At 46.7% G+C, this 16,199-nt stretch overlaps 1 protein-coding gene across 1 annotated transcript; it reads left to right on the forward strand.

The window, feature by feature from the left end:
- Window positions 1-6,571: 6,571 nt before the first annotated feature.
- LOC135908362 (cuticle protein 10.9-like) lies at window positions 6,572-8,605 on the forward strand. Its single transcript, XM_065440127.1, has 2 exons — window positions 6,572-6,731; window positions 7,502-8,605. The coding sequence occupies exons 1-2, from the start codon at window positions 6,723-6,725 to the stop codon at window positions 7,877-7,879; spliced, it is 387 nt and encodes a 128-aa protein (XP_065296199.1). The 5' UTR covers window positions 6,572-6,722; the 3' UTR covers window positions 7,880-8,605.
- The last annotated feature ends 7,594 nt before the right edge of the window (window positions 8,606-16,199 follow it).

The raw sequence follows: 16,199 nt of genomic DNA on the forward strand, positions 1-16,199 counted from the left end.
AACTGAAAAAGTAATTGAATTACAGAGATCACTACCAATTATACGAAGCAATGAATAAATTTCAAAGTCAAGCTTTTTAAACATGGAGCTTGGAGAAGGTTTGTTCAAAGGATATTGATAAGCATCTGTTTTCTCATCCCTGCTCATGTATTGAACTCGCACCACAGGCTTTCCAGTTATCGCTATAGAGACCGGGAAACAGTGAAGCTGTGCAAACGAACTTGCACGGAGCGTTAACTCACGTTACACAAGTCGTCTGGAGGGGGGTGCTGTGCTTATGGCAAGGCTGAAACATTGATTTTGTAATGTAGTCCAGAGCGTTAACATTACGTCGCACTTCTTTGAGGTCCTGGATAAGTGATTTAAACCGCGTTCAACACATTACAGTGTTAGGATCTCACTCGACACACATCCTGCCTCTTCAAGGAGTGAAATTCAACTGACAGTTGCCTACAGCAGACCACCGTCAGTTATGAGTATATTCGCACACATGCACTTTTTTCCACTTTGACACACCCCTGATGCTAACACATTCAAAAATTACACTCAGATGACGCTGTCGCCTTCTATTTTGATAAAGAATGAGAAAAAATATATGATCTCTGAGATTGATTTGGATAGTGTCAAGTCACCAGCGATAAGATCAACTGGCGAACCGGACGTACCAGATTGAGAACGGTTTGCTTCTGGCTGCTCTCATCTATCTTGAACAAATCAAATCTTTTTCAATAAGTTGCTATTATACTAATATTTAGTCAGAAACTATACTATTTGTTCTCAAAAAATATATATTTATGAGATAGTTCAGAAGAACGAAAAGGAAACCTCCCAGCGCGTACTACAAAGCGCGTACCAAGAAGGAGGCGGCAATTGCAAATAGATGCAGAAATGAAGCGATGGTATTGGTAAACAACTGCTCTTCACCAGTTTGCTGAACGAAATTGAATGCGCAAAAAAAAAAGAGTTCGCAGAGAGACAGAAAGGATTTGCAGGGAGGTTAACCAGATGCGAGTTTCCGGTTTGCCTCCCTGCACTGGAGTGCAACAAATTGGGGTTACAAAGAAAGAAAAGCGAGAGAAAGAACAAGGAAAAAAATTAGCACGAAGGGCATTCCGATTAGAGGCGCTCACACACGCCGGTCGATCTCGTGAAGCGCAGTTACGCTTGCACGGCCTTCTGATGCAATGTTGAGTCCCGTCGATGTTGCAAAATTCTTTCTTCCGACAGAAGCCAGACGTCCAAATGTTTGAGCGCGACGGAAAGCAATTGTCTCGGCAGACTCTACTGCATGCACTTGCACGAAATATGACGGATCGTTTCCTCTTGGCTACAATGGCCACCGGCGGCGACGCCGAAAAAAAGAAAGAAGAAAGTTGAATGTACCTGTATACAAGGGACAATCAAAACGCTTAACAGTAATCAGTATTCTACTATACTGGTTTCGCTTTTGTTCTGTACGTTGTCGTAATCTCCCACGAAAACCTTTGAGTAAATCTTCAAATGAGCAGGGAGCTAATTTTTTCACTGCCATTGCCAAAGCGTTTCGCTGGTCGTCTCCGAACACAAGAAGTTCGTTTTTCTTTCCGAAGTTGCTGCCGCGTACGCAGAGCTTCCGTAATAAACATATAGGTAGTACGTTGGACCAGGGACTTCGGTTTTGCAGACATGAGTAATGGTAGTTACCAGTTGGCCCATTTATCTTGCTCCACTGGCCGAGCACGATCAATTTCCTCCTTCTCTCAACTGCAGCCTTCATCCCTAGCACAGCTATGTGATCTTGTTGGCTGAGCAGTCTTTCCGCTCCACCGCACGAAAGAGAACGTAAAACCATCGGTGGGCCGCGTTTTGCGTTCTTGTTTCCGTGTATCTCCTGTGCTATGACACAAATAGAGAGACAGCGAGGTGATAGAGAAAGATAAGGACAAATGAAGGCCACGAACGCTAACCAGGCCTGAGCCGGGTAGGCTACTTTGCACGGGGGCAGGGGGAGTAAATGATTACGATAAGGAGAGCAAGTCCAGTGTTTATGTTGCCAGCGTAGTGAAAGTTATCTGCTCTGTATCACAGATGATCACTCAGTCCCGCAGTCTTCAGAAATCGCAGAAGCGATTTTGTGGCCTTCTGCAGCTTTCATATGCGAGGCCGTGATACAAATGTCTTGTCCATGCGAGAAAGGTATTCCATCTAGCTGGTTTGGAGCTGTGCGGAGTTGTAGCCTTTCACTTTCAATGAACGGGCAGTAGCACTATAGGGACAAAAGAAAGAAAGGCAGAGAGGTTAGTGGGAACATAAAACCTGATTTTCTGCCCTGCATTGGTGGAGGAACGAGATTAGAAGGATAAGAACAAAATAGGGAGATAGAGACGTATCACAGGCACATTGTCACAGCCGGTCGCGAACACCGCAAACGATAACAGCATAGTATATCTCAATTAACACCTCTTAGGGCTAAATCCCTCTGGGTCGTTCCTTGCCCCAAGACAATTCATCGCTAAGCTACTTGTCTAACTTCGGCTATGGCTAAAATACACTTGCAAACAACCTCTCAAAATGTACGTCAGTGCATATACTTCTTTCTTCAAAGGCTGCTCGTAGTAAACATTCCCCCGAGATCAAACTCCCAGGTAACGTGCGTTCCAAGCCTTGCGCAACAGCATCCGTGACTGTCCTAGAAGGTAAACAAAAGAAGGAGGTGAAGATGCACGTATTAGCAGGCAGAGAGATAGGTCAGCTCGAGGTAGCGCACTCTAACCGGCTTTTTGAAGAATTAAGTTTTGGGGTTTTACGTGCCAAAACACACTACCTGTTTGTGAGGCACGCCGTAAGTGGGGCATTCCGAATTGGTTTTTACCATCTCGCTTATTTAGCGTTCACGATTTTTCTTGGCATTTCGCTCTCATCGAAGTGCAACCGCCGCTGCTCGGATCGAGCCCGTGCTCTAGCGCTCAGCATTGCAACGCCTTAGGCATTGAGCTAACGCGGCTGATACCGGCTACTCTGCGCAGGGCAAAGGGAAAAAGAGCTGAAATCAGTGGCAAAGAGTGATGGTGATAATTATTATGACGACGATGGCAGGGGTGAAAAATACGGATAGGCAGGCACAAAACCGCGATTCAGTGCTGAAGGCTCGGCGCTAGTGACGTCTCACATGAAAAGCTTCGTGGTGGCTTTGCGAGGCACGTTTTGCGCGGTGCAATGCATCCAGGGAGACGCCCTTCAGAAAAACAAAACAAAACGGTCGATACTGCATACCAGAGAAAAGGCCACTATTTGTCGCTCTCCAAGTGACCGAGCACGCATGAAAAATAAAATTTTTCTAAAGTCCTGTTCTGCATACCTATTTTGTTGTTCTAGTAAAGCGTCTCAATGAATGCATATTTAATATTTCGTTATATTCAACAGGCTGCGAGTTCATCGTATTCCTCTATTCCGTACTTACAGAAATACGTGCGTTAACCGCAACCAATTGCGCACATCGAAGTAAGCCGATGTTTCAGCTGACCCGCGCGGGTGTGTCGTTGTCAATTTTTCTCGCCAGGTTCTTTTAACGCTCGCGCTGCCCCCTTTTCTTTCTTTCACTTTGAATGCATAATAAACGAGTGATATAATTCGAAAGTCAATAGGCGGTTGATCGCGTGTGCATGGGTAGTTTTTTTTATTTCCCGCCGTCACTTCTTTCCCTCTCATTCATCCGGAATTTCCCCTTCCCTCAGTACTTCTCTCTCTGTATGTCTTCCCTCAGCACAGAGCAAGCAACCGATTCTTATTAACTTCCCTTCGATTTCTATCCTCTTGGTCCCTCTACTATTTCTCTCCGTTCACTGTATTCATCAGTGCATGCGGTTAGCCGAGCAGATTAAGATCCCTGGTTAACCTCTTCGCCTTCCATTGCCAAATTATCTAGGTATCTCAATTACAGGAGCTTAACAATGCACAATATCTGCTCCTTGACATGCGTAACCTTGGTGGCACATCGCCTGCACGAGGTATACATTAGCGTGAGCAGGCGCTAGCAAACGCTTAGCCTCCGATTTGATCTAAGGTAGCGGTGTATAGTTTTGCTTGTTAAATCAAGAAGCAACAAATTACAGCAACAAAAAGGAGCGCTGGATGGTCGCTACCCAGTACGTCGATGGAGCGACTTTGTATCGCCCCAAAGGGAAAAAAAGCAACACGAAAGCACAAGAAAAAATAGATGAAAAGAAAAATACGTTTCGCTAAAATGACAGCGAGAGACTGAAGGTAGGGGGATGGCAGGGACGTTAACCGGAACGGAAAAATCCGGTTCGCTACCCTGCACTGTGGACGGAGGAAAGGGAGGTAGAGAGGGGAGAAGAAAGTAGCGTCGCTCTCAAACAGTGGAAACCAACTCTCGGTGGGATGAAATTATAAAGATAATAAATCAAAGGTAGCAATGATGCAAATGATCAAAAATTTGTTAAACTCTCTTTTAAACTCTCTTTCTTCTTCTTTTTTTTTTCTCACGCTAATCAACCTTTTGAGCTACAGAGAATAAGGCCACCCGACGGATTGAATTTTTCGCTGATTGCAATCGTACGAGGTGACGGCCAATGAAACCAGAGAAATCATAGCGGAAGTTAAATGTGCGTTAGAGGCGCGAAATGCTCAAGGGATTTGGTGAAGGTAGATAACTTCGCTACGGTCTGTGTCCGAACAAGTTGGTACGGTGACATATTAAGGCAAGTAAACGGCAAATAAGAACACGGGCTGTTGAAAGAATGAGGACATACATAAGCGCTTTGAATGTCCTAGTTCTTTCCGCTGTCCGTGTTTTCTTTGAACTTTACCTGCGTTAAATAACATCACGTGTCACGTGAATGTCTGATGCCGTAGATACTTATGATAAATATTCGCGCATCCTTCATAGCAGGCTAAATTCATACGTCGCTATTCTAGTGATACCACCATGTCAATCGCCGAACAGCTGTATACCGCTGTCTGTAATACCGGTCGACATTTTAAAATGATAAACGCTGAAAATTATGGCCTCTTCTTGTTCACATTCCGAAGCTCACTAAAATATCAATGTTGCCTGCAGAGTTTATCGAACGTTCTCAATGTCTTGTACTTAGAGGCACTCATTCGTTTTTTTTTCTTTTCTGCTCTTTATCCTTACCTGATATCAGTGTTTAAGCCAAAGCAAATACACGCGGTATCTGAGCATTTGGTTGCGACTTGTTGCCGGCCACGTGGAAGGCCGTCGGCGCCACGTTTGTAACGGTCCCGGTATAGGGCGCCTCACTACACACTCCCTATTCGACGATGTTGTCATTTGGCAGTGATCAAATAATCTCCAGCTTCCGTATCCCGTATCGCCTAGCGACGTCCGTCGACGCTAATCGCGCCGATGCGGCGACGGAGCTAAACCTCTGCCCGTGCTGAAGCCGCACCGCCACGCGTTCTTTTGTTGGGCGAGCCTTCGCGACTTCGCTGATGCCGTAGCTTTATATCTTGATGCGCGCGAGCTCCCAATGCCGGCCTTCCTCCTATAGCAATCTGCACAAAAACGACGCCTAGGCTGAAGCCCTACAACAACATGCATCGGCCGCAGCAGCAGCAGCAGCAGCAGCAACATTAGCAGCAGCCCGAAATACAACAGCGTTCGAACCCGCCTCCGGGTGTCTCGTGCATAGCTGCGGCCTCGAACTCTTTTCGTGCCCCGCATCCCCGATGACACCGTCGAAGGGAGTCAAACACAGGCACCGACAAAGCGCATCTGCAACTCATAAACTGAGGAAGGCGCAGCGCATACCGGGTTGTGCAATTCGCCGGAGGCGAAGAAAGAAGCGCTTCGTATACGCTTCGCTCCGTATCGCTGCTAGCCATCTCCTCCTGCGGACAAAGCGGGACGTTATCCTATCGGGGTTCCGTTGTCGGGATGGTGGCGAAGGGGGGGGGGGGTGGGAGTAGGCTTCCGCACGGCTTCTTAAGCTCCCCCCCCCCCCCTTCCCCCCGGGGTGCCGATGACGCTCCGCGGCGAAACACAGCCGCCACCACTTCTCTCCGGAGCACGCCCTCGGCCGGATACGAGACTGTGCCGTTGTATACGTGGCGGCGGTGGCATAGCACGCCACAGACATCCTTGAAAAACAACTGATTCCGCCCCTGCTTCGCATCACACCCCCCTTTTCTTTTTTGGAGAAAGCGGGCCGCTGCGCATCTTATGCCTCCCGACGAGGAGGCTGGGGAGGAGGAAGGAGAGACGCTGTCGCGCGCCCTGCGCGCCGCAGCGCCGTTCTTTCGGATTCTGTCGATGGGACGCGATATACTTTGGCCCTCCCGGAGCGGATAGCGCTCAGTTGCCTGCGCACCTTGCAGTGAAGTGATTCCGCGCGCCCGCTAAGGGCCTTCTACCCTCCCTCGCTGCCGCTGCATTTGTTGGTCGATGCGAACGAAAAAGAAATCTGATCTCGTTTTCTCTCTCTTTTTTTTATTTTTCTTTTTTGCCGAGTGCTCCACGACGACGACTCCACATGCGCGCAACAAGAGGAGGAGAGAGGCTTTGTGAAAATAAAGGACGCGGATAATGCCGAACAGACCAAAGGACGATTACTACAAGGAGAGGGAGCACTTTATGGCCTTTGTCATTGATAAGCGCGCCGAACTGGTGCCCCGCTGACAGAATATAAAAGCCTGGCTGGCTGAGTGAGGGTCCCACTCTCGGTCTTCTACCATCCACCACAGCGGCAGCAGCAGCAGCCATGAACACGGTAAGCGCGCTCGCATCCACGACTGGGCCGAGACGGAAGCGACGATTGCGGCGTCCTGCAGAGGAAAATTACGCAGCTACGCTCCATCACGCAGCCAAGAACCATTCACCGCACAAACGGATATACCTTCACGCCGGAAAACTCATTTACGCCTGTTGACAGTTCCTGCGACGGGATTATACCAACAGCTATCTGCCCGGCCACAGGCTCGGAGGGGGGCGCTCGGAGGGGGGCGCAACATATATAAGTTGAGAAATTGGCTCATGCCGCCGGTGCACGCCGATTATTGCAGAGTGTCAGCGGTACAATCACCGCAATCGGACGCAAACAATATTTTGATGCATTCAGACCTACCTCGAGAGTGCCTGAGAGCGAAGGCTTTTGTTCCACATGTTTGCAGCACTTAAGACAACGCGCAGGATGACGTTGAGAGGACGGACTCTCGACCTCTTTATTAAATGTTACGTGCCTGTCTTTGGCGCTGCAAATGTGTGGTGCAAGTTTTGCAATCGACATGCCCGGCTTGTAGGTTCGACACTTCACCCGTAATCTATTCGCATGGGCAGGCTCCGATACCATAGGTCAGTTACTACTCCACAGGGAAGAATGGACGTGTAGTGCTAATATCGGAATTCGAAATTAGGCGTATCACACCTAACGTGATGTCACCTCGTTTGAGCGCAGACATTCGAGCGACGTTCAATGACTCTTCGGCATGCCGCAAAAGCACTCACAATACTCGCTTTGCCTGCTCTCCACCCTTTACCCAGCTTACCATCGCCGTGCTGGCCGCCTGTGCCCTGGGCGTCAGTTGCCAGCTGATCGCCGCCCCCGTGGAGGCGCCCCAGCCGTACTCCTTCGGCTATGTCTCCAACGACATCGAGGGTAGCCACGGTCACGAGGAGACCGGTGATGGCAGCGGCCGCGTGTCCGGCCGTTACTCCCTGAGCCTCGGTGACGGGCGCACCCGTGTGGTCACCTACGTGGCCGACGAGTTCGGCTACAGGGCCGACGTGGTCACCAACGAGCCCGGCACCGAGTCCAGGCCGGCCGCCGACACCACCTTCACGTCGAGCGCCCTGTCTGGTCCCGATGCCGCCCACGCCGCAGAGGGCGCTCTCCTTGGTGCTGCTCCCTTCAGGGCCTAAGGAGGAAAGCGGGAAATCTTCTTGAAGCCACACTGTTCCTTAGAACTCTCACGACTTCCTTGTCTTCTGTCGACCGCCGCTATACGCCTTCACTGCTGGGCATGAAATTCCTTAACCGGACAGCGCCGCTGCCTTAGTTCGCGCCCTCAGACTATACACGAGGTCCTGCGTTACTTCTTTTCTAACCATGAGGGTATTGTGTTGCCCGTTACTTTCTTTTCTTTCTTTTTGTGTCTCTCCTTTTTCGTGTTCCTGTTCTACTTTCGTCGCTATACTTTGTAGGCCCCTGCTGTATTACACTGTATGGTGATCACGCACCGCTGCTGGTGCGCATCTTATCCAATTATCGTTCCTCGCTGTATGTTTCCTCTTAGATTACGCTTCTTATTCACTCCGCCCACTTTTCACTAGATATCGTTTCAGTCTCTGCAGCCGTGTATTTATGTGCCGAACTTCCGTGTCGCTATTATTCCCGTACTATTTCTTTATTGTTTTTTTGGTTTGTTTCGATTAAGTGCCTGCTTTTGTGTGTGTCTCGTTTGTCGTATATGTGATGATACTATTTATTTGCTCCGTATTCGCATATATAGAGATTTGCTTGTCGATGTCATGTGCCTGCAGGGTTTGTTTTCAAGTTATTTATTCTTGTTTTCTGTTGAAAAAAAGAAACGTGTACGTTTATTACCCACCTCTCTTCGTGCAATAAAGTGTGGCCTAGAAGAGTAATCACTGGATCGCTCCCGTTACATATCGACTTGACGTCGAGAAAACGACACTTGTGTTCAAAAAGCCAACTCTATTCTTCCATACTGATGACCATATTATGCACTGGCAGAATATGGTCTGTTCTTAGTCTTTCTTAAGTGTCTCAGGAGCACATGAACTAGCATTCTCCAAGGCCAAAATTGAGAATCGCAGGGCTTATTTTTGATCTCGGAGGACCACCGTACGTGTAAATTTAGGCTGATTGTACATCGCAGCCAGTCACCTGTGTTTTTAACGTCAGACATGAATGACAATGATGTCGAAGTGCACATGCAAGAGAGATAGAGAGATAAAAGAAAGGCAGGGATCTTAACCAGTCAAGAGTCTTGTTGGCTACCCTGCGCTGGGGGAAGGGAGTAGGGCAATAGAAAGAAGGGAGAGAAACAGAGAGATGGCGGTAGAGTGACGTTCGCGGAATAGCACTACAGAGTCAAAGGAGCTCGCACAAGCCCTCGTTTGGCGATTATCGAGCTTTAATGTTTAAATCAGCTTTGTTTTATTTATCTACAGAGCCATTAACAATCAAGGATTTCCTCAGTGGTTTATAAGGCACTGGTTCATTGTCCTTAGACAGCGCTCAAGGTAAGGTGCGGCGACTCAATTCTTTAAACTGGATAGATCGCATCGGAATTCTATCTCATCATGCAAGTACCGGTAAACTGTTGTTAGAAATATAGGAAAACGAAGCAAGAGTATTGTGGCCTGCACATTTCTTCTACGTTTACGAGCAAAAATAATTGGTGATGCATACAGCGCGGGGAATACACTTGCAGAGGGTGTCGCTGTCATTCTGGCTTCTGAGAAGAAAAGAATTCAAACTTTATATTCAAGCAGTGTGCAGGTGTCAGGCATTTTTAACAAACTTATTGTAATTGTTTAACGAGAAATTAGTGCCTAGTAGAAAATACCAGCCGCCACTCTCTCTCTCTCTCTCTCTCTCTCTCTCTTACTCTCTTTCTCTCTTTCTCTACATTTTGAAAGGAAGCACATGTTATTTCTTGCAAAATTCGGACTCAAGACAGAATAAAAACAGTTCACGGAGATCACACTCCAAGTCCAGAACTGTTCACTGACTAGGACAATTTTCCTGAAGTCATGTCGATTGTATTGCTCAGACGCGATTCCCAACACTGCGCGCATTAGGAAGCGAGTCAAACGCGTCAACACTAACTGTGGTCTCGCTAAATTTAGAACGTACAGTCCTTGAAAGCTGAGACGCGTAGTAGTGTTCTCGATTAGAAGACGCAATATCGCTTTGGGATTTCTGCGCCCTTGAATTCGAATGTGCGCCTAACTTCGGAATCATTCTGCGCGCTTCCTGCAATCTATAACGCATCGTTTCACGTACGCCACCACATCGACACACCATCGATCACATATGGAGCTATATAGCTCACAGCCATGGAAGAAGGGAGAACATAGGAGAGAGCGTACCGCAACGCGATTGAAGCCAAGCCTGTCGGCCCAACATGTGATTGCACATCAAAGTGCGCGGTTGGTTTTAGTGTTCTCGCTCTGCAGGCAGAGTCACGGCAAGGCAGCTGAACAAGCGCGCACCGAAGAAAAACTACTGAAATAGCTACTGGGAGTCTAACGTCTCAGCAAATCTCGAGTTTTGCTCTGTGATATCGACGCAAGAGGTGACGTGCTGGGCCACCACGGTGTCTTCACAGAGCGTTCGCTTGCGAGGGCTGGCTGCCTGACGTAATGCTCCCTCTCATGTTTTTTCTTCCTCCGTGCTCACATCGTCTACTCCGGACTAGTGGTGGAGCCTGTAGTCCGGGTTGTCTCCCATGTATTAGAGGGTCACACGCGATTTGCATACATAGGTCGCCGGCACTGCTCCACTCAGGGGGTGCGTTTACGTTTGTTCTGCCTTATTTAAGGGGTAAACAACGTAAACAAAAGCAAACCAGCGTTCCAAAGCATCTGAAGATACTGTACTTTCATCTGCTTTCCTTCGCTTCCTACGATTCTTCAGAAGGCCTGTTTGAAAACCTCCAAGAGTGACGGCGTTTTCAGAACGGTTCTCTTAGAGTGGGCGGCTAAAGATTCGTCTGTTAGCGTATAAGAGGCGAATATGGTATAGATACGAACAGCATACCACGTCAGGGAATGTTACGTTCGTTAGCCCAGGCATGCAGAGCGTCTATCGCAAATGCGCTCGCTGGCGCTTTATGTATGCGTGCGGAAAGACAAAAGTGAGTCATACTTGCGGTTTTTAGTTTGGAAAGCATTGTTGTCTGTAAAAGCTGCATTTCAGATAAAATTACACGAATTGTACGCGCGCCCGTTTCCACGAAAACATGTAATTATTTGCGTGGAGCCCTTGAATCGCTCATATCTGGCGTACGCTAAAACATTGGACAGAAGAAGCTGCGCTGAAGGACTTGCACCATCGTTGCTGCGCCACTGGTTAGCGTGTCTTTTTCACGCAGGCAGACGTGCTTCCTTTATGAATGCCTAAATGTATTTCTAAATTACGTGCATTGAACAACGAACGAATGCAGCTTGAAGCTTTAAAGCATTCATTCGAAAGACAATGTATAGGGTACTTAAATATAAGAATGCATACGTAAATGCGAATGAGTATCGGAACGAACCTATTGGGTATAGCTACGCGGTTCGCTTTCCGAACTGCCACTGCCGCTTTATTTACTAAACAAGAAAAAAAGCGCACCACTTCGAGTTTGTGAAAGTCGTCGTTGCAGCGGGTCGGTACACATGCTAAGCGATCGAACATGCAGGGCGCCGCATACACCAGGGGTAACCAAGAGGCCGGGCGGTCGTCGTGCGGTCCGTCTTTTGCGGGCCGAAAGCCGAACCGGCCATCCGGTCGCCCTTGCGAGGAGATTACGGTCTCGCATCCGTGTATGTCGGTCGGAGTGCGCATCGCAAGCGTGGGTCGGAGGTCAGTGGATGAGCGCGCGCCCGGAGGTTACCCAGGTAGGAGAGAAAGGGAGATGTTGGAGGGGGGGGGGGGAGGGGGGCGGGAAGGCGTCTGCGGGTAGTCGCGCCAGCCCTGCTGCACGCGGCGCGTTCACGATTTCCGAGACCGGGTCAGGGTGAAAGTGGCCGCCTGCTGCCCGTCCCGCCGCCCGCTCGCCGAAACTGCTGTCCAGCACGTGAGCGAAATAGCGGGCGCGTGCCGCCCGAATTCCGAGACGCCGTGCGTGGTCCGCGCGACGCCTGGGCGTTGCGCACGTTATATACACCCCTCCACTCTTCCTTGCCCCCTCCACCCCTTCTTTTAAACAACCCTTTCTATACCCTCTCGAATGTACGGCGCTTCCGTGAACGATGCAGTGACGGGCCTGTCCGACCGGCTGAGGCATACACCTCACTCGCGCGTCGTAAGATTCTGAGCGCGATATTTTTACCGCGCTCTATTTTGACGCCGAAATCGGCGCGTTCTTGTCAGGTAATACTATCGTCGCCGTGGCTCAGCGTACAGTTTTCTTTGTGATGGTGTATCTTTTATGATTGTCGGGGTGGCTGCGAGAACGAGCGCGCAGGTGGGCGGAAGTCAGCTGCCTAGGCAGGCCAAGTGCCGTTCTCATATGGAGTTAAAATAACATTAACACAACTACAGTTATCAATACTACTGAAGAAAAGAAAGCAAAATGTAACACTTTACGCTGGCTACCTCTGATTCGGTGTTTTCCTGATATTTTTGGCAAGGAAGCAGGTGCTTTAGAGGGTGAATGAGTGCGTTATATATTGCGAAGACATTGTAAATGTGAACTGTTGTGTCAGCGGCTTCTCCGCAAACAATGGATTGTCTAACCACCAAAGGATGATCTCGCGAGGTTATATCAAAAACAGTCCGACACTAAAGCACATTTCGTAAACATACTCAAACAGCAACAGTCAATATATTAAACATCGCGCACATCAGTATATAACTCACGCAGTATGTTGCAACATTACAATGACCCACAAGGACATGCAACGTGACCCGTCATGGTTGCTTAGTGGCTTTGGCGTTACGCTGCGAAGCCCGAGGGCGTGGGATCAAATCCCGACCGCATTACGATGGGGTCGAAATGCAAACATTCACGTGTATGTGCATCGAGTGCAGGTCAAAGAACCCCAGGTGGTAAAAATTAATCACCCACTACGACGTGCCTCATGATCATATCGGAGTTTTGGCACGTAAAACTCCAAATCTTTTTTTTTATTTACACATAAGAATAATTAATGCATATATACAATGTCCTTTTCAGCAAAGAAAGTCATTAAAACTTTGATTGCTGTAATGATGCTTTATCCCATTGGCCAAGCTAGTTTTCTGCACTGAAAGGGCGGTTATCAAGGTTCATCAGTGTTGTCTTCAAAGCACACCTATGCTCTTCCAATTTAGCACAGCTTATTAGAACGTGTTGCACGTTCTTTCACTAATGGCCGCACCTGCAACGAGGCGCATCTGAATGACGTATACCATACAAAAAGCTACCTGTATACGACACTTGTAACATGATAGATAGATAGATAGATAGATAGATAGATAGATAGATAGATAGATAGATAGATAGATAGATAGATAGATAGATAGATAGATAGATAGATAGATAGATAGATAGATAGATAGATAGATAGATAGATAGATAGATAGATAGATAGATAGATAGATAGATAGATAGATAGATAGATAGATAGATAGATAGATAGATAGATAGATAGATAGATAGATAGATAGATATTTTAGAGGCGTAATTAAAGTAAGGAAAAACATAAGGTCATGTGAAAGCGGAGTTTACACGGTCTTGATAACAAGCAAATTATTCGTTACGGGAAACAATTAATACTCATTCTCTACTGATCAAAGAAGCTATTCATTCAGATAAATCGTCTATATTACATAAGCTTGTATATTGTCGGATTCCAGAATACTTCTTTCTTTCCTTCAGAGTCCTGTTCCTCGTTAAATTATTAGAGAATCGTTTAAAGTAGTCTTGCAGTTCGATAGCGTGTTAGGCAGTCTGACTGCATATAACAGAAAAAGCACGAAATATAACCTGAAACCATTAAGTATTGCAACCATTTACTCAACCAGTACTTACTGCTCAAAACAGAAGTGGCTGTGCCTGTGTTGGGTAGAAATTATATGTGCACTAGCGCCCGCGTGCCTACCATACAAAAAACAAAATGTGCATTGATAATTATATATTGATGCACTGATAATATTATTTTATTCGTTGCCTCTAGTTTCAGTATCGCTTAGGAATTCTAAACGAGTTTAAAAGGTTAAATTTTCCTGTAAAGTCATATTTACATCTCTTTGACGAAAAAAAAAAAGAATGGTTGATTATTAGTAAAAAAACTGAAGAAATCACAGCTATGAATTTCACGTCCTAACGGAGTCGTGAATGACGTCAGTGAGAAGTCACGTATTTTTCACCAAATTCGTATGTTTGTGAAATCACAAAGTCACGAAGGTTGCACGGTTGATTGCATACTTACGAACAGCCTTGTACACGTTACAGAAACAAAGTACCCGATTACAACTACAAATACTTCATTTAAATATGTAATCGAGAAAAATGGACCAATTACTGCGCAAGAAAATTAATTGACCAATTACTAAAATTTGATCTATTACTCTAAGGTTACTTCCGTCTCAAGTTTTACTAAAATTGCGCAAATAGAGTAAATATATGCTACTGGCCTGGCTCAATTTAAATATGTAATCGAGAAAAATGGACGAATTACTGCGTAAGAAAATTAATTGACCAATTACTAAAATTTGATCTATTACTCTAAGGTTACTTCCGTCTCAAGTTTTACTAAAATTGCGCAAATAGAGTAAATGTATGCTACTGGCCTGGCTCAATCAGGGCATAACCTGCAGCCCTTACCCATGTACATTATATTCATTAACTTTTACGCGCAAGCGTACGTGGCCCGTCAGTGAAATCGCGAGATTATGTTTGAAGAAGCGAGTGTAGGAGGAGGAAGGCGCCTGCAGGTGAAGAGGTGTTAGCCTGGGGGGAGCAAGGCCTGCAAGAGTCTTAGTGTCTTTTGCAGTTTCACTATGGCGTTCACCACGTGTCGAACCGTTTGGGGTCTCTCAGAAATGTAAAGAGAAGGCGTGAAGCTTCCTTGCTGGCCTTTCAACGTACGAACATTTTGCGAACATTGTGGTTACTGATGGCCGCGATGCTCGCCTTTGGGTGCTATATGAAACACAGGGTTTTATTTTCGCTGGTGCTTCGAGACGGGGCTCCAGGTAGGGCCAGTGAAACAGTGAAAAGTCATCCATAGGTGATTTCCGGGCATCAATGTCCGAAGTGGTCATCGGCATCGAGCCATAGAAGCGCCGCTTCAATTTGTCGGGAAACACACCCGCTGGAGCTTCTGCCGGCAAGCTTCACTCATTAGCGGTGCATTAGCTCTTTAGATTTAAACAAGGACTCGTAGCCCCCGGGAAAGGTGGCCAAATTTGTAATTTAATTAAAAATATAACAGCATAATCTTCAGCCATAAAAATAGTCTTCGTGTGCTGCAATCGTACAATTAGGTTTATATGACATATCATAAGAAGCCAACAAACACTGACACCAAGAACAACATAGTGGAAATTACTTGTGCTTAATTAATGGAATGAAGAAGCGCTGAATTAATGGAAATGAAATTGGGTGAAAAAACAACTTGCTGCAGGTGGGGAACGATCCCACAACCTTCGCATCGCAACGGCGCCGCTGTAGCTCAATTGGTAGAGCATCGCACGCGAAACAACTTGCCGCAGGTGGGGAACGATCCCACAACCTTAGCATGCGAAGGTTGTGGGATTGTTCCCCATTGGCGGCAGGTTGTTTTTTCATCCACTTTCATTTTCATTAATTTATCGTTTCCTTACTTCATTTATTAAGCACAAGTAATTTCCCCTATGTTGTCCTTAGTGTTAGTGTTTGTTGGCTTCTTATAGGGCTACATAGGTAATTGGTTACCTAAAAAAACTAATTAATTGGCAGTGAGCGTTGTCGAGTAAACAAGATGATCGTTAAATCACAAAATTACCAAAAATGTGACTGATTACAAGTAAATAATGATACGTGATTCGTTTCGTACAAGTCAGCTTATGAACGCAACGCATCTGACTTTTTTTTTTCACTACGTAAGGTTATCTTACCGCCAAATCAGTGGCGTCCTTTGTGTTTGCGACAATTATGCCTTTAGAAATCTTCATTTACAGCAATACCGGCTTACTTGCAGTTTCAAAGCAGCATCTGCCACCGTACTCTAAGTATATTTTAATGGTATATATTGTCTCTGTAACCTCATTACCAACTTTCTTGCGTAAAATTTGTGGCTTTAATTTTTTTTGTGGCAGCTGTATATGTATAGCACTTCAGAATTCAGCTTTGTGTAAGACGGCGTACGTCCGCTCCTGCGCACGAAAGTTCCATTGGCGAAGTCACGTACGAGGAGCGCGGCTTGAGTGTTACCAGCAGGTACGTGGCTCCCTCTATTGACGCCGTCGGCAGGGAGACGTCTCAGCGTCTCTGCTGACGGCGCTGCCTTCTTCCGGGGTTAGAGGGCAACGCTTGTGAAA

Source organism: Dermacentor albipictus, chromosome 5 (assembly GCF_038994185.2).
Source record: "Dermacentor albipictus isolate Rhodes 1998 colony chromosome 5, USDA_Dalb.pri_finalv2, whole genome shotgun sequence".
In the NCBI taxonomy this organism is placed as follows: Eukaryota; Metazoa; Arthropoda; class Arachnida; order Ixodida; family Ixodidae; genus Dermacentor; species Dermacentor albipictus.